The sequence below is a fragment of the Poecilia formosa genome, unplaced genomic scaffold, assembly GCF_000485575.1.
Source record: "Poecilia formosa unplaced genomic scaffold, Poecilia_formosa-5.1.2 Scaffold89, whole genome shotgun sequence".
In the NCBI taxonomy this organism is placed as follows: domain Eukaryota; kingdom Metazoa; phylum Chordata; class Actinopteri; order Cyprinodontiformes; family Poeciliidae; genus Poecilia; species Poecilia formosa.
The window spans coordinates 321,978-340,997 of NW_006800028.1; the positions used below are offsets into that span (position 1 = coordinate 321,978).

Sequence of the window (19,020 nt, forward strand, 5' to 3'; positions counted from 1 at the left end):
AGCCCACGTGAATCATCTGAAGTCAGGCCATGTTCTTTTCTTTAGTTTAAATGCTGCTTGCTACTTTGTCTCAGCACAAAGAGTCCTCTAAAGTCCTGAAAGTAGAGCGTTTCCCAGTATTGAAAGATACATTTCACAGCATGGATGGAGGGACAGGAATTCAGTTTTCGACAACAACAGCCCTGTTCTGGCACCTCACTGCAAAGCGAAAGCTACATTGTCTCAGCTTGCCCAGTGCAGCAGCTGATAAAACGATAAAAATGATAATAATAATAAATTATAAATGTTTAGCGTTTGCAGCAGCAAAATGTTAAGAGATTACATTTATTCAGGGGAGAACAAGTATTTCAAAAGCAGAATTTCTCTCAACTGTAAGTTGTTAGAGTAAACAATCAACAAATATTTAACAAGTTAATAACATTAAGATAAAAAAAAAACTGCAGCCCAGTTTGAAATACAATTTCTTTCAGAAAGGAGTATGATATAAAATTGAAACATGTAAACGCTGAGAGGCACAAAAACATCTAGAAGCAGAAGCTGCTTAAGAGGACCAAAAAAAAAAAAAAAAAGGTACATGCCAACTCTATCAGTTAGAAACTCTTTGGAACAAACAGATTGTACTCGGCAGCACAACACAACCTTCTGTGGGAACGGCCCATGGACATATTTGTTTGTAGGGTTCTTTGTTTCCCTTTTATTGGCAGTTTGGTTTTCTCCTCAGACAAGCTGTGGCAGGCCTCACCATTTCTGCACAACGTAAAAGACGACCAAGCCCGTTACAGTAATAACAGTACAACCTGAACACTCCTCCCACAGACGGAGCCTGTTTTACTGAAATTAGTGAATCAAGTCTGGACAAACGCATCGTTAAAACTGTCTTCTTCAATACATGAGGTATTTAAATGGTTCATTGCTGGGTGACAGAATGGAACCCCCTGAAATTATGATTGCAGCAGTGATAAGCTTAGTCTTATTCTTGTTTAAAGGACAAAGTCAGTAGGATTCATTTCTCAATGCAAAAATAATAGTTGCTGTGGGTAGCAAAGGTAGAGCCTGGAGATCTGAGTGTAAAAGCTGGCAGGCTAAATCCTTCATCTACTACATCTTTAAATAAATAAATAAATAAGCTTTAAGCATATTTCTTGTTTATGTGTTATTTGAAATTAAATTTAAAAAGAAAATGAATAAAAAAAAAAAAACAATTTTAGTATTTGGGGGGGAAATCTGAAAACCCTGATCAGTGTGTCTTTACTTTTGGATTAATGAAATGATCACTGGCTGTTTTTAGGATGACATTTTCTTCAGACAGCTCATAAAATTTAACACTGCAAAGCTTAACTGTAATTCTCTCTACATCTCTCTGTGTGTTGGCTTCCAGGCCGATTGAAAACTCGTCTCCTAGTGAATCACATCTGTTGCTGCATGAGGTCTGCGATAGGCTCCACTTCCAACAAACCCTGAACTCCTGTAACAATGTTTTCCCCCTTAAATGATTTTCCAGCAGCTAAATGTGTGTCACGTCTTTAAGTACAGCTACTTTCCAGGGATTCATTCACTATAGATCAATTTAAAAAACAACCTAACCAGGTGTTTATAATCTAAAAGCTGAGCCAGGAGACACTGAAGAGTCTCGTTGCAGCAGTTATTTATGCAACTCAAGAGAACAGCTAACCAGATTATCTTAATCTGATTTCTTCATTTCAACATACTTGGCAACAGAAAATCTTTTTATTTTAATTCAGCTTTATGCTTCTGAGTTATTCCACACTTTGTTTAATATCTAGAGATTTCTGGAAGTTTCGCCCCACCCTAAAAAAAACAACATTTCTTTCTGCAGAAATTCAGAAGCAAGGCTCAGCATAAACAGAGCTGTTTGCAAAGCTGGGCCAAAACCCCAAAAAAAAAAACACCCCACAGGCCGCGCACAAAGTCACACTTGTGTTTCAGTTTGTCTGCATCCCAAAAATGGTTTCATTTTCAACTTTGGTACCAACCTGAAAAACTTCAAATCCCACAATACATATTCTACATATAGCCTCTACCTCCAGAGGAATGAAAAAAAAAAAAAGGGAGAAGCGGTAAAGAGGGGGGAAAAAAAAAAAAAGCAGATTCTGGGAAGTCTCATTTAGAAACTGATAGCTCCACACAAATCAATAACTCTCCATTGGTTAACGGTCCCTGTTCCCGCAGCAATAATATATGTGACCGCAAAATACTGAAACCACAGAGATAATATTATTTAAAAACCAAACAAAATATCAGTGTCCGGATTAATCCTATTTAGAAAGATCAGAATACTTTAAAAACAGAAAAAAAAGAAAGAAAGCAGCACTGTTACCCCTGATGTTACCCATCTGTAAAATACAGAGCAGGTGTAGTTCTCCATAAGAAAAGCTTCCTTTAAATGTAAAGTGGAGGACGGATCAAGAAAGTGATCCATTTTATGAAATAACTTCAGCAAAAGTTGGTAACCTTGAACTAAATCACTGGCTGAATCTGTAAAGAAGGGCAAACACTCTTCAGAAATTGATTGAGAACACAAATATGAAGATATAGTTTCAGGTTTATGTAAAGGTAAACATTTGCAATGAGTGCAAATACTTTGGAACCACACAGTGAGCTCAGCTGTTCACCTATCAACTAAATCACATTATGATTTTAATGCCACTTGAAATTCTATGTACATTTTAAGTAAAATTTTGAGTAACACTGTTTGGCAAGCTGTAACCACCGCATTAGTGCTTCATTTAAGGCTCAGCAAGACTTAATAAGCTCCCGATTAATATCTAGCTAACTTATTAATCACTCTGTTGCACAAGTATAAATCCAAGAGAATTAACAAGGACAAAAGTTAATATTGCAAAAGAGTAAAATGACAAAACTGACTGTAGTTCAGCCACTGTTTACTCTGACTGACACGATGGGTGGCCCTCCTTTAGTTTCCACTCCACAGCTGCTTGTCTTTTATGGATGGAAATATTTAACTGTCACATTTTTCTGTCACGCGAGTATCGGAAAGGGTTGCAGCTGACATCCAGTTTCAAAACTGCAGTTATTTCATAGAATGATTTTAACAAGTTCAAATTTGAAGACCTTAGTATACCTTGATACTGGTAATGACAAGCATGCCTTTTTTTTTTAACTAAAAATAAAAGTGTCAAATGTATTTGAAACAAGCATAGTGATTAATGAAAATTACAATATGCAATCGCTCATATTTAATTTAATGTTTGGATGTTGCAGCAGCTAAAACATTGATATTAGTAATTAGTCGTCTGTTTATATACTCAGAAACCTATTTGACAGGTTTCATTTACCATCAGAATCTAGGGCTGGACGATACGGCTTAATACTTATGATATAGGCATTTCATATGAGTAATATTTGTTTTTGCTTCAACTAACTGAAATACTGCAAAACTCATGCCATGACTTTTCCCATCCATATCATTGTTTTCTATTTTTAAGCATCTACGAGACATGATGTGGAAATTACTCAACAGGTTGTTGTTAGGCAACCAAAGAGTAAGTGAGTTAGTAGAAGGTACTCACCTTCCATATATTAACTCTATGTTTGAGCAGCTAAAGCCTTTCGTCTGCCTACATTTCCTAGAATGCTGTTTGGTTCTGGATTGAAGTTCAGTGAATATTCTATCAGATACAGAATATATATGAACATATTTTGACTTTTTTTTTTTGTCCAGCCCTATCAAAACCACTCATTTCATCAACATTCACAATCTCTTATTTTCTTCAACCAAACACAGACAGGCTTCAAATCAGTTCTCCGCCTTCACTCGGGAACTCTGTCATTACACCGTCATACAAGAACCACTACAACCAAATAAGCGCACAGTGACTCTAGTGTACTATAAGAGAGGGAGTATAACACAGACTGAAAGTCACTGCTGCTTAAGCTTGACCCTGTAAAGAAGCGAGAAGAAGACGGGAGGCTGTTTTTCACTGAGAGAATCAGTGAAAAACAAGGAGAGCGTCCATGTGAAATGCCGGCGCCCTGACCTCAGTGGAAAAAGGACATTCAGTCTTCTGTGTGTAGCTTTTGGAGCTGAACCAAACAGCGTTTCCTTCCTTCCTACGCTCAAATTCCCTGTACTCATTTATGAAGGCAAATCTTCGGAAGCAACAGGAAACGCAAAAAAACCTCACAAAAGTAATAGACAATTTATTTTATAATCTAGGCAGCACAAACTTGGTATGGTACGGTGACTGGTTGAAACAAAACAGAAAAACAACAAAAAAGAAGAAAGAAGGAATAAGGCAGATTGGACTAGGTTGAATATTACTGTACAGTAAGTAGGGAGTGTATTTTTATGTAGTGACTAATACTGTGACTTTATTTGCAGGGGCAGGTACTAAGAAAAGACAACCTGATACCTCTTGTACAAACATGTTCTGTCTCAAAACATGTTTTTTTTTAATTATCACTAAAATAAATATGTGATCTGTAAATGATGTTGTAATAGAAAGTGATACAACACCCCAGAGGGTACTTAACTGTTCACTGTATAAGAAGCATTTTAAGATGGTTGCAGCTGGTAAAGTGTATATTTAAATGACCAGAAACATTTCTTAATTAAATTGGGTTTATCTAAAAATGAAACGAAAAGAAAACTACAAATATTGACAAGCTTAGGAGCAGAATAATTTATTTTAGGTTAAAAAAAAAAGTTAGAGTCCTATGGATTCTATTTTATTTTTTTATGTTCATTTATATAAAGTCTTCTCTCAATATTTTACAATTTAAATTCCATTTTATGAGGTAACTGTATTTGTTTTGGACAAATTATACTCAGCCTAAATAGCTGTTTACATTCAGCCCAGACATATTTCCAGACACTAACTCTTTTAATAACGTAACATGTATTTAGGCACTATATGCTAAGCCAATTAACAATTTAAAATATGGGAAATGTTAATTTTAGACAGTCCAACAGTTTTCTTCATTTTTCAGAAAAGAGATAAAACCCAAACAGAATACTGTATCCAATTTCAGTCCACAATTTGTTTGTAAAACTGTTGGCATGTCAATGCAGATTTTGACTGATTCTGATTTAAAAGGACATGAGAACAGTATATTTTGCAGTCTTCTAACCCTGCATGGTTAAGATGAAATCTTAAGATCTGAGTCAATGTCACGCCACGTGTGTGAGATAACTGGGTTTACTTATGTTTTAAGTCAAAATTATAACAATATTTTGATTTCAATGCATGCAAATTCATTTTCAATTCGTTACCTCTCCATTATTCCTCTGCTTTTGTTTTTAAACACCTCATTGATTCTGAGAATTGAAAATAGTCTTCATTTTGTAACAGGGTCCACTTTGAAACGGGTTGCAACACCGTTTGGTAGTATTTACGCAAGATCTGTTTACTGATGGGAATTTTGAGTTTCTGACCCGACAGTTCCTGGTAAGGGAAGATATTATGTTTGATAAACAGCTCAACGTAATGTGTGGACAATTTTTCAGATGATTATGTAAATGGCAAGTGTATCAGAGACGGACAAGAAGCTGAGTGCAAAAAGCTGGTGGAAAATCTTGAGTTTGAAGAAAACAAAGAAGATTATAGATTTAAAAGGAAACAGTCTTATTTTAAACCATATTTCTATCATGAGAGGAAAAAGTGGAGGAGTACAAATATCTCAGTCAGTGTTCACACGAACAGACGTAACTGGAGACTCAAAAGGCAAGTTGTCAAGAAGAAGAGACAGAGCAGACTGTATTTCTTGAGGAAGCTTAGATCCCTCAGTGTTTGCAGATTCTACATATATTCTGTAAGTGTTTTGAGGAAAATGTAATAAATTTTGCCATCATCGTTTGGGTTAACAGCTTCAGAGTCAGGGATTTAAAGAGACTCAACAACCTGATACCAAAGGCTGGTTCTGTTCTAGAGACGACTATGAGACATCCGGAGATCTTAGCGCAAGCAAGGATTCTTCATGAAATCAATACAATTATTGTCAACTCTGAGCATCCTCTTCAAGAGATTGTTATAAAACAGTGTCTTCAGTAAAAGGCTTCTCCTCTACCGCTGTAATACAGACTGCTACAGGAGATCCTTCCTGTCCACAGCCAATAGCATCAACAACAACATAAAGAAACTTGGATAATATAAAGTTACATTTAATTTCCCACTGGGATCAAAAACGTATATATTTCTTTAATTATTCAACCACGCAACATTTTCATTATAACTGTGAAGAAAATGTTATATTAAAGCTGTTCTGTCCCATTCCAGTCCGTCAGTCGCCTTACAGTCGTCCCACCGAGGAGTCCCAGCAACAGATAAAAATAAATAAAAGGCTTTAAAATATTACACATCTTACTCTGTGCCCCGTTAATGTCATTATGTGAACTATTTCAATTATTAAAATTATACCATTTATAAATAAATGGGGTTTTCTTACGGCAGATAAGTGTGAAGTACATCATCCCAGGACGCTTTTACTAGCATTAGCAGCAGGAGAGCGTGACATAACCAGCGAACAAGAAAACAACAAACACCGAGTCTACATATTGAATGTAAATTACCTACTATTATAAATGTCAATTTTAACACTCACAGACTGAGTAAAGAACCGATTTGAACTGAATTTAAAGTGACTTCAAAGGTAATCCTTCACGCAAACGAAGGCCAATGATATGTTTGGAAAACACTGCCGCTGCTAGCCAGAGCATCGGGGCCACGCCACTGACCACAAAGTCCGTACGGTTTAGCTAACCTGTTACGTTAAATTTGGTAGAAAATAAAAATTAATAACATCATAATTACCTTTGAGTTGGAAGGAAATCAGTGACAAAGCCCTTTGGAGGATATATTTAGTACTTCGAGCTTCTTATAGACGCTGTGTTTCTTCCCTCGCGATTCGCCTATTCGGTTCGACTATTCCCAATGCCTGTCCAGACAGTGGGCTGCTGGTATTTCTGGAAAACAGCGGAGCACCGGAATTATTGACGTCCACACCGGCCAATCAGCTTTGAGGAAGACGTTTTTCTGCCCTCCCCCTCTACACCGCCCACTCATAGGGAGAAGAGGCAGCACTACGTCACGATAAAAGATCGGGGGCTTTCATAGGGTGGGCTAGAAGGGATTTTAACCATAGACATAAAATAAGATCTCTTATATATCTTATAGTATGTCTATGATTTTAACCTTATCGGTCATCAATCAACTTTATTTGTATAGCAGATTTCAGGAACAAGGCAGTTCAAAGATCTTCACAGGATGAAAAACAATACAAAGTCAAAAGTCACTTTACCGTCCACAAAGATTACATTTTGATGAGTGCAATTATCAAAAATCATCAATACACATCAAATATGTCAGTCAATGTTTCATTTATTATGGTTAAAAACCAACTCTGAACAAGTGGGTTTTTAGTGCTTTCAAGAAAATCAGGGTTTCAGCTGTTTTGCCGTTTTCTGGAAGTTTGTTCTAGATTTTTGGTGCGTGGAAGCTGCATGCTGCTTCTCCATGTTTGGTTCTGGTTCTGTGGATGCAGAGAAGACCAGAACCAGAAGACCTAAATGGTATTTTGGTTCTTCTCAGCAATTGTGAAATTCCTTTGGGAGAACTAAAACAATGGGTGGGCAACAAAATTTTTGTCTAAGTGCCTCACCCCACAGATGAAATGAGAGACTGAAATGCATTAATAGAATACAAAATTTATGTTTGCAGATTTGGAATACAACTACCAGACATAATTCAAATTTATAGCAGAAAGACAAACAGAAAGTCGAGAGACAAGCCAAAGCCTTGACCTTATTGGTCAGAACTGTTCACACAAAGTTAATGGAACTGAACTCGCACGTTTCCATTTGCCTAATGGCTCCTGGAATTGATGTTGAAAGTTTTCTCACATGAATAATTAGAGTTATTATATTTACAAACTTGTAATCTTCATCTGTATTTCAATACAGTATTACTGTACTGTATTGAAAAATACAGTAAAATCCAAGTAAAATATAGTTTTTACTTTTCAACAAAAAAAAAACTGCATGACATGAATTCATAAATCACTTTATCTGCAGCCTTATAGTTAAACTTGAACAAGAAAAAAAACTTGTAGCCATTAGTGTAATTATGTTGTGGGCTTTTAAAAAAAGATATTTGAATGGACAAACTGTTAAAACTAGCTTTTCTTTTCCAAGAATATATAATAAGCAATTTCTCAGTTCTTTATCATATTTGATCCACGTTTTAAAAGCCATTTCATTATCCAGTTTCAGGCAAACACTTCAGCTTTTCTGAATCGTCTGAGCTTCATCTGCGTCGATAGGTGGCAGCACCTGCTGAATGGAGATTTTCATATAGAAGAAGAAGAGGAAGTGGGCGCTGACGGAGCAACAGCGCCACTTTTGAGCTCGTCATTAACCGTTATAAACACACCGTAAAGATGGTAAAGAAACCAGCCTAAACACAACCCTAGAGTTATGTCTTTTCGATAGAGTCTCCAGACATACAAATAAGGTATATTTAATTTTTTATTAGTACTTTATATGACTTACAAATGCATGAAATTCAGGAGTTTTATGGACTTGTCAACAGTAGAGACGGTTGCTAGGAGCTCAGTTTAGCTAACCGATGGCAGAATTGAAGTTTTCTTTACAGACTTTTAAAATGTTGCAAAACCCGAAAAGAATATACATTTTTTAACTTGACAAAAGGAAACATTGTCGATTATCTTCAAGTTAAACTCTCTGTCCATTTATCTTTAGTTAATTTAAATGAAGTCTTTAAATTCTGAATTTGTCTTTAAAAGGTTAGCATTTTGGTGTCGGTTCATATATTAATACCGATCATGGCAGTTTTCCTTCGGCAAATAATCTGAAAGATTAATTTAAATGTTAACTGCAATACCTCAAAAACTTTGCAATTAGCACAAGTGCTTTAACTCCCTTCTCTAACTTTACAAACGCATAACCTAAACCGAATTGAATAACTTAATTTTTCCATGTTGAAAGATACAATGAGATTTAAGCTTCATGCCAACAGAAACATAAATTACTGACACAACAATTTCAAACTCACACACATAAACGTATAGTACATGCAGATTATCAGTTAAAAAATACTGCAGCAAATATAAAAATAAACTGGAACCTAAATATATTTCCTTACAATCATTTGATACTAGAACAAAAATAGTGGAAATGATTAAAGGTATTAGCTCTTATTTTCATTCGCAGTTCTTTGTCAATGTCAATTCAACCTAAAATTTAAAATCAGCATGCAGGACTTTTTGAATTTAAGATATTTTCTAACATCAAACTAGGAAAGTAGAGCACATCATCTCAGTGGCTCCACTATTCAGAGAATAGACTAATAGAAATACTTTTGTTCATTTATAAATCACAGAACGAATGTTGTGTTACACTTTTATTACATATAGCACTTTCAACGGCCTTGTTGCTGAAAGGTGCTACATAAATAAACTTAATAATATATCACACTAAAATGGTAAACAATAAACAGAGGACACCATCTTTCTTGTCCTATACTGTTCCGTACAGCTCTGTATTCAGTACTTTTTACTATTAACCTATAGTCTATTGAGAGTAATTAATGTTGCATAGTAAATGTCCCACAGTGCACCTAGTTGAACATATATTTTAATAAAAACACAACCAGACCCAATGAGATCATGAAGTCACTTATGCTTTTTGGTTTTATTTCTAAATTATTTTTTACAAATGTTGCGTCTTTTTCCTGATTTTATATGTTTATTTTTTTTTTCTGACTTTTTAGAAAGAGGTGTTTTTGATTTGGTTCAGGAAAATGTTTCCTGCATATTCTTACAATGACTGTTAAATGAATCATAAATTGGTTTGAATCGAGGTAGAAAGTGTTTGCTACTCTTTAAAGTCACGGCTGTTCACACATATGCTCTTTTCCAGACTACAATAAAAAAAAATCTCATGTCTTTTTAAACCTTTATTTATTTTGTTTTCTAGGTCAAAAATGGTTCAAAACAGTGCTCAGATTCGACGGCAGGGTCCTCATGACTTCCTGGCATACTATGAGTTTTTATGTGCAAAGCAGGACTCAGTTCCTCTCAATGCTGTAAAGATAAACTTAGACAAAGGAATGCTGGACTTTAACGGAGACAAGCTGAAATTAGTGGACTGGCCGCCTATCCTCGAGTCTATATCCATCAACAAGCACCTGCGTCACATTGCAATAAGCAGCACATTTCAGGGAGGTCTAGCTTTTGCAGATTCAGGTAAGAAATGTCAATGACTTTAAAGCAATGAATATTGTATCTTAAATGTTTCACTTATTTAGTTCAATCGCTAATTATTTCAGATATAAGTTACGGTAAGTATGGCAGCAGGAGGAAGATCCCGCCCATTTGCTCCAAGGACATGACATTTAAACTGTGTAAGGCTCTGAGAGAGTGTCTCACTGTCTCTCCCTGCCTCAAGACTCTGCATCTTCACGGACTTCCTTTGAGAGAGAGGGACCTTATCACTTTAACAAAGGTAAGCACAGCCTGCAACAGCAATTTAATCGTCCTTTAATTCACTTGTTGATATTGGTACAATACTGGAAATTTGTTTGCATCAACAACAAGAAGACAGTTTTCCTCCTTTGGCTCTGACCAGTGGTCGGCAACTTTTGCTTCAGTTAATTAAAAGGGTCAAAACTACAAATTATTACAGTTTTTTTTAAGTTCACTAATGCTCCAACCAGAAACATGTGCTTTAGTTCACTTTATGGAGTTTAGTAAAAGTTCCAACATTTACATCATATGATTTAGAAATGAAGATAAACTTCCAAATTACTACCTTTGTCAGAGATCCTGCAGCAGATTTCTGCAAAAAAGAAAAATCTTTATCTGCTTAAAAAAAACATTTAGAAAAAAAGTTAAACACCTGTTTCATGTAAGAGTAGAAATATTAAGTTTTTCTTGTCTGTGGTTCCAGGGTTTGGCAGAAAGCTCTTCCGTGGAAAACGTTTCTCTGGCTAACTGTCCCATCTCTGATAACGGCTTAGAAAGTATGTCCTGTATATTCTTACCTGTAGCACAAAGACATGTTTTTCTTTCAATTTATTCTATATATGAATATGTTGTATCTCGTTTCAGTCATTTGCCAAAGTGTGAAATATTCTACAAGCATTAGATTGGTGGATTTCACTGGGTGCAATCTAACCTGGATAGGAGCGGAGCACATGGCCAATATCATCAAGGTGTAAAATCTGACTTTCTAGCTGCTTTAATTGTAGTAAATTAGCATTTTAGCTAAGTTAAATGTAGCCACATATTATTGTAGATCCAGAACCCATGTGAGAAATATCTGTACTGAAAAAAGGACGTTGTATTTGTTTTAGCACCAGGCGATGCAGAGACACAGCGCTGCGTGGGCAGAGTCCCTGAGGTATCGACTGCCTCAGTTCGATGTAATGAGCGGCCTCCGTCGCATCACTTTAAACGGAAACTCTTTGATCGGGGATCGCGGTGCTGCTGCTCTAGCACATGAGCTGACCGAGGACCTGTGGGTTAAAGGTTAGTTGGGATATGTTGGTTACAGAAGAAGAAAAACGCACTACTTGAAGTTTGTTTTTAGTTCCTGTTTATTGGATTTTGCTGAAAGGTTTTTGGTTTTTGTCCCTTGAACAGCGGTGGATCTACAGAAGTGTGGTCTGTCCAATGAAGGAGCTCGTCGTTTGTTAGAAGCTCTGAAAACGAATTCCTCTCTGTGTGTGTTGGATATCCGCAATAACCCTTTAGTTGGTAAGACTGTCCATAATTACAAGTCCTGCAAAAATCTTCATATCCATCGTTCACTTAAATGTACAACCTTCATTGTAATTTATTTAGATTTTATTTAAAATAATGTATTAAGAAATATGTCGTGGAATGAAGATACCTTTGTATTTAGCCGACAGGGTTTGAGTAGAAATCAACGTCCTAAACTTTTAAAGACTTCACGACGCATTGTTTTGCCCTTCACATGTAGATGCAGAAATGTTCTGATTTAAAAACAACTGAGCATGCTCCCAACTTCTTTTCCTTTACAGACAAAGTTTTAATTAAAACTGTGATCGAGAAAGTACTAATGATCGCTAAGGGACAATCATCCGAGGTAACACTTTGTGGTATTAGCATCACAGTGTTTTAAAGTACGAATTATTATTTTAAGTTGATAATGTATTTTCTCCTGTTGTACTGCAGTACTGCTGGATAAAACCAACTAGCACAGAGTCACAAAAAGCGTCTGGGCCAAAAAGAGGAGTCATACCCGTTACAGTAAGACGAAGATCAACATACAGGAAAGGTATATGTGTACGCACGTTTAGAAAAATCTGGTTGTGTTCACCGAGGAACAATACATGCTTGTGGGAACAGGCAAACACCAGCATGATATCTTGTACTTTAAGTGGTTGAAGTTATCAACTCATAAAGGTCTGTTTTTAGGTTTTTATCGATCTGTCATGTTAAATAAAAGAAATAGTTCTGTTTTGTCAGCGCTGTTACCCACAAAGACTGTTTCATTATTCTTAAAAGCTTCCTGAGCTGAGTTCAGTTTCTTATTGGTCAGTTTTGTTTCCCCTGTTGGAAGGTGTAAAATTACACTTGAAGATGATTTTCTGCTTCATGACCTTTCCTATATGTAATTACCAGCTTCTTGGTTCATTCCTGTGATTAAGTTAATTGGTAAAATTATCCACTGATAAAAACCCATTTGGTTCCTGATGACAAATATAGATGACCTCTTTGGTATTTTCACATTTACCATCCACAAAATAGTTTTATGAGGGATTTGTGCTTTTTTGTGCATTTGGTTACATAAATAAATTAAGGCATTAAACCCTTCTTTTGTTCTTTTGCTCCTGCTTCTCTTAAAGGAACCTCTGGAGGTCAGAGTTCAGCTGTTGCTCAGCCCAAGAAGCTCTCTTCTCGCTCCAGTATGATTCCATGGCGTGCTGCTGCACGAGCTGGACGCCAAAGGTGCGGCGATGTGAGGAAATCTGTTTTTTTTTTTGTTTTTTGTTTTTTGTTTGCACGGTTTTTGGTTTTAGATCTAGTGGAAATTTTGAACAGCAGAATAAATCCTACAATAAGTTTTAAAGATTAAATGGATACTTTAATTTGCCTTTGATGCTTTTCTTTCAGAGGTCTTCCTCCTGGTGTTACCGTCTTAAACCAGAGCTTTGAGGTGAGGTTCCCTTTGATTATGCACATTTAAAAAAATTGGTCAAACTCCTTTCAGTAATCCAGTGTTGAGGATTACATCTGGTCTGTTGATCCACTGTAAAACATGCTTTATGTTTGCTTCTATAGGGTGCGGCGGCGGTCGAAGTCACTGTGGAGTCTGACTCAGAGGGCGAGGACAGTGAAAGTGAAGAAGTGGTGGTGGAAGTGGGGCAGACGTCGTCTTCTCTTGGAGCCACGGACAGAATAACTGGACAACAGTACGATCGCATTCAGGTCAGCAATCATAGCTGTTTAGAGAAGTAAAAGAATCTGGGGCTTTGTTGTTTTATTCCACGTGATTTTGGAACCTATTTGTCTTACTGAGAGTCTCTGCAGGTTGACTGTGTTTGTATGTTTGCCCTGCAGATGGAGCTAAAGGAGTGCCGTCTGAGTTTGGCAGCGGAGCGCAGGGCTCGACTAAGAGCAGAGTCCAGGCTCAAGGAGGTAGTTGGATCTTTAAATCAAGACTTCAGTTTCTTCTGTTTTGACTTTATTTTCAATAATGTTTTGGTTTAAAAATGCTTCACAATCTTTGAAATGCAGAATTTTCTTGCGTTACCAGTTTTCCTCAAAGATGCAGACATCTTTCATTTCTTCCCAGTGCGAGTTGGAGAAGGGCTACCTTCGTGATGCCAACCGTTCGCTGTCTGAAGCTCTAGGAGCTCCTGGCTCTGGATCAGCACTTCGGACTTTCAGCTCTCTTGAAGACGAGTCAGTCCTGGAGAGCATCGAGAACTCATTCAACAAGTTCCACGCCTTCCTGGATCTCCTCAAGGATGCAGGGTGGGTTTTTCTTTGAACCACACCAGATTATGTGGGAGTTCTAAAAAAAATTCAAAAAGTCTTTATGTGTAGGACACCTTTCACGCACAGCAAAACAAACAATGTTAACACACAAACAGAAGAAGGTTAGCATGAAAATACAGATGTGTGTCGTTACCAGAGGTGATGATTGTTTGAAGAAGTTGTGATGGTAAAGAAGCTCTAGAGATAACAGATTCTAAAATCCTGACGGACTGATAAAAAATCACCAGAAAGAGACAATCTGCACTTTATTCAGCTTGTTTAAAAGTCAGTCCATCATGAAGAGCAAAACAAATGTACAATATATACAATTATTTAAATTAATCATTAAGATAAGCTGAAAGAGCGCTGCAACAACAGATAGGACTGACCTACAAGGCTTTATTAATCTTCAGCTTACTTTTACAAACATCATTGGTCTCTGATGCTGTCTGGTAGCAGGCTGATCCAGTTTAATGGCCATAATGTAGAACACACTGATTTATGTTTCTTACTATGACGAATTATCAAACTATCATTAATAAAGTAAAATCATGTGCAAATTTGTGGGATTCAGACCATTAATGGCTTTGAAAATCTAAAACACTTTAAAGTCAGTTCTAACACACAGCTGTCCAGTAGAGTGGTCTTTCAGATTTTTATTAGCTTTGTTTTACATGGAACAGAAAGCAAAGTATTAAAGTATTGCAGTATTTGTATTTTTTAACTTCCTGGTTTTAAAACATCTGTTGAAATCTTCAGCATCTGCGGATCTCTTTCCTTATGTTCAGCCTTGGTCAGCTGGCATCAATGGCCGGGATCAACACCTCCGATTTCCAGCCTCTTGGAAAACCTCAGCTGTCCTCTACAGTGGGACCACAGCAGGAAGCTGCCGCCTCAACGACCGCAGGCCAGTTCAGGGACGTTCAAGCACAGTCTCATAGCGCTTCTTTGGTGAGGATCTGGGAACAGCATGTTTTCATCTGCAGTAATAGCTACTGGGTGGTGCTTGTCTTAAAACTGTTGCATGTTATTTTAAAATGAGTCACATTCCTTTTCTATTAGAAACGGGTGAAAAACACTGCAAGAACCTTCGTGCTGTTTAATTACCATGCTGTAATTATGTTTGCAACATGTTAAAATTGTACATAATGTTCTGTTAAAATGCTTTTTAAGTATGCATCCTGGAATGTTTTTATTTATGGACTTAAATTCCCCAAACCATTTAGGTTCACCATTCCTGCCAACTGTGTGTGTTTTCACGCCGTGCGATCCAAAACTGGGCTGATTCTGAGAGTGTACCTCCTACTACAGGAGTGTTGCTGCCCCAGAGTCCAGTTTGAAATTAAAAACCAGAAAAATCAGACAATAAAATGTCAATATCACATCATTTTGCATCAGTTAAAAGCTGATGTGATTTTAACAAATGTGATTTTTTACGCTTCAATACATGGCCAAATTACTTTGATCATATTGACAGATTCATATTCAACTTTATACATTAAAATGTAATGCTAGTTATCAAATGATGCTGTCACTCTTTACTGCCTGTTTGCAAACAGGTATGTAAGGAAGCTCAGCCAACAGCATAGCTGGTTAGTTCTGCAGCAGGGTGAATGCCCGTCTGTGAGAAGACAGAGCAGACAAACAAAAAACACAGAAGATTCCATGTCAAAGAAAAAGCATGAGGTTCATAAACACACAGAGAGAACATAAAGTTATTGGAAGCAGAAACTCTGCAGAGTGCTTCATCCAGGAAATGGAAACACTTTCATAAAGTAGAAAAAAAATAAAACAAAGTTAATGGCAGCAAAATCCGCTGATAAACCATAATTGGATTGGATGTGGACTATTAACATTAGGGGCTTTACATATAAAAAGGAGAATTGTATGATAAGGAATTGATGCTTAGTTTATAACTTGACCTATAAATTATATATTGACAAATTACACATAAGTTGACTAAATCATTATATATATATCATTATATAAATAGAATCTAATTAGAATGTATGTAATTGAATTTAAACCTGTTTATATTTTTGGATGCGTTTAATCTTATTTCTGTTTATAAATTGGATCTGTTGTGAAGTTCCTTAGGATGAATCTTGTTGTGAACTGTTCCCAGTTAAAACAATTTGCACGGATCTGAATTCTTACATGCTGCGGTTTTGTTACCATGGTGATATTGTCATTAAGTTTAAACTGTCATTGCTTGTTTTATTTCAGGCAGGTAGAGTGACACCTTTTCCTCCTGGTGCAGCAGCCTTCTTTCCCACTTGTCAGCCTCCTTCCTTGCATAAAGACAGATTAGTGGATGTGACCTTTAATCACACTGGATTAGACGCAGCAGCCCCGGCGCTGCCTGGAGAGGAGGAGCCGCATCAATATTTTCGGCCTGCTACGCAGCCCGACTCCGGCTCTGAGCACAGCCAGAAGTCCTTTGACCATTTTCCGTTTGGTAAAACCTTCCAGTCTCAACCAAGCAGGCAGGAGATGGAGGCCAGCTCCAACAGAAGCAGCAGTTACCACGGAAACAGCATAAGCAACAACTCCATGTACAGTGGAGAGTCTCAGATCAACAGCACCCACGGAGGCTTCCCTGAGAGTGTCAGCGAGATTATGAGTGACAAGGGAGAGTCTCTGGGGTCAGTGAGCAGTGGGAATAGGAGGCTGATGTTTGGTCAGCCGGGGTCAGAGGGGTCGGAGAGAGGAGCTTACTCTCTGAATCAAATCGGATCTCTTGGAGGTCAGTCAGTTGATAAGTTCTTGTGATGTTACATGGAAATGTAATAATCCTACTTTGTCAGACTTTTCTGTAACTTGTCTGTTTTGTACTGGTTGAAACATTAGTACGGAAACTGGTGGCCTTTTCAATTTTTTTGTAAGACAATATCAGGAGTGTTGCTTTTTTTAAGAGACTGACGTGAACCAGAGAAGCAGTGGCTCTTTCTTTTTAGCGTACGATTAGAAATATTTAGCAAAGTAAGAGTAGATCCCTGGGCTTCCGAATCAACACCACCTCAGTATAGTGTTCGTATCTGTGCTGTTCCAGTAATCTAATAAAATGCTTGCCTGCTTTATTTTCTCTGTTGGCCTAATTATTTTCTCTTCTTGAAATTAAATAATTTAGTTGTATGTGTTTAAAATATCTGTTTAGTCATTGTGATATGCATCTTATGTTGTACAATTTAATAAAAAATTTTGGTTAAAATATTTGGTTTTGTGTTTTTGAAGTTATTGTAAACCTCAAAAACTTTTCCATAAGAGGTTTTCCTTTTATGTGACCAATACTGTAAGTCATTCAGAAACTAAATATTAAAATATTGATGCTGCTAGTTTTTTCCATCTAAAAAGATTAAGTTTTACATTTTGTGTCGGTATCATGAGGACACATCCACCGTGGCTCTTTAAAACGCTCAAAAATGTCCAAATTTCCTTGTCAAATATCTGGCATTTCAGAGAAAAAGTTAAATGACCACAGCACAGATGTTGTTGGGTAGAGTTGACCGTAGTGTTCTTTTGGACCGAGCATGATTCATTACTGTGACCGCACAACACGAGTAGAGTCCAGAAAAAAGTAATCCCTACACAAGAAAGAAAGATCACAAACAGCTGTGCTAACCAGCTTTGTCCTCCAACTTCTGTCCTCAAGGTAGATTGTTTGGGTCTTTATGGATCTGATTAGCGCAGGATGGTGGTGCAGTTGTTGCCTTGCAGTTGTAATTCTGCAAAGTTTTGACTTTGATAGTTGAATAAAACTTCAGGGCACACTTTTCTAGATGTGTGCCCTAGAAAAGTGTGGCTAACATCATTTCTCTGTTAGCCTCACAGTTATGTATTACTTCATGTTGGTGTAATAAATAAAATCACAACAAAATAAAGTTCTTTTTTGTAATGTGATAAAACAGGAGAATGTGTAAAAGAAATGAATAATAAATTACACCCACAGCAAAACAGACTTCTCATTTGTCATTGTTTCAAAAAGTTTTTCTCTCTTACAAATAAAAAAAAATATTGTTTGTATCATATTTGCAAATAAACTATACAGTTTTTTTTTTTTTTCAAATCACAGACAATATGCAGCCAACATTGTTAAATGTATTAGCTGACCTTAAATTCTTGGTTGTTTATGCAACTTTTATGCAACTTGATCTAAAAGCAGATTGTGGTGCAGAGTTGAAACTTGTTCTGTGGCTCTTTCATTTTTAAGGTAAAAACTGGTTGTTTTTTCGTAACTGTGAGCTAAGACCAGTTGTTCACACATGAATATAAATCAATTATGAGGAAAATGAGAAATTTAGGTTTAACCACATTTTGATCATTGACCTTCCCTGATTCGTCTTTATATTTCGAAGGTTAAAAGCTACAGCTTCCATATTTTTAAAGAAAAACAATACACTTCAGAATTTTAGATGAATTCTGCATGATTGCAAAACTGTGGTCTGTAAACTTTAAATCTTGTTCTGATCCTAGGTTATGTTTCTCGCAAATAAAGTATGTCATATTGGATTTCAGATGAAAACGTGAAAAAAAATTATATATATATAAAACCCTATTATAAACGTTGACTGAGTGAAAATGCAACATTAAGGACACAAGTACTGGCATTATTTTGTTTATCCAGTTTTGCTTGAAGGTGAGAGTTTATTGAGTTTAATTAAAATGCAAAAGTGCACTGCCAAGACTTTTATTATGTACAATAAAAAAAAAAGAAAACATGCAGCTTTTGAACAATTTGCTGTATGGATGACAGTTCCACTATCAATGTACTGAGGCCACTTTGATAAAGCAAATTATCAAAGCTCTTCCGCTTCTTATGACCTTATATAGGGTTCTGCAACACTGGCTCATTGTTACTATCAGCACAACTGTCTACTTTGCACTTTTAGTCTCTGCATCGTCGGGGCTAAATCACGAGTTACAGTAGGAAAACAATAAAATAATCATGTTTTATAGTATCTACCTTAACTACCCCCACAGAGGGAGACTCTCTATGCAGCTTTAGGCAGCAATAAC

At 36.6% G+C, this 19,020-nt stretch overlaps 2 protein-coding genes across 5 annotated transcripts in view; one reads left to right on the forward strand and one right to left on the reverse strand.

Annotated features, from left to right (window-relative positions):
• The window catches only part of lifra (LIF receptor subunit alpha a), a 29,167-nt gene extending 22,232 nt beyond the window's left edge, over positions 1 to 6,935 (reverse strand). Inside the window, exon 1 of one of the 2 annotated variants that reach the window (XM_007557498.2) lies at positions 6,792 to 6,935. The gene's annotated coding sequence lies outside the window, so the exon portion shown is untranslated. The remainder of the gene's footprint in view (positions 1 to 6,791) is intronic. The other variant, XM_016674074.1, reaches the window with a different exon arrangement.
• A 1,401-nt stretch (positions 6,936 to 8,336) lies between these two features.
• cep78 (centrosomal protein 78) lies at positions 8,337 to 17,084 on the forward strand. 3 transcript variants are annotated; one of them, XM_016674093.1, is made up of 17 exons: positions 8,337 to 8,489; positions 9,768 to 9,857; positions 9,974 to 10,242; positions 10,326 to 10,501; positions 10,946 to 11,018; positions 11,107 to 11,210; positions 11,352 to 11,526; positions 11,641 to 11,754; positions 12,042 to 12,106; positions 12,196 to 12,298; positions 12,870 to 12,972; positions 13,138 to 13,180; positions 13,306 to 13,452; positions 13,585 to 13,662; positions 13,820 to 14,001; positions 14,793 to 14,955; positions 16,231 to 17,084. In XM_016674093.1, exons 3-17 carry the CDS (start codon positions 9,981 to 9,983, stop codon positions 16,774 to 16,776), a joined length of 2,334 nt encoding a protein of 777 aa, XP_016529579.1. In that variant the 5' UTR covers positions 8,337 to 8,489; positions 9,768 to 9,857; positions 9,974 to 9,980; the 3' UTR covers positions 16,777 to 17,084. The 3 variants fall into 3 exon arrangements, with proteins under 3 accessions (XP_016529579.1, XP_016529578.1, XP_016529577.1); XM_016674091.1 differs by having other exon boundaries at positions 8,338 to 8,489; positions 12,858 to 12,972; XM_016674092.1 differs by lacking the exon at positions 9,768 to 9,857 and having other exon boundaries at positions 12,858 to 12,972.
• The last annotated feature ends 1,936 nt before the right edge of the window (positions 17,085 to 19,020 follow it).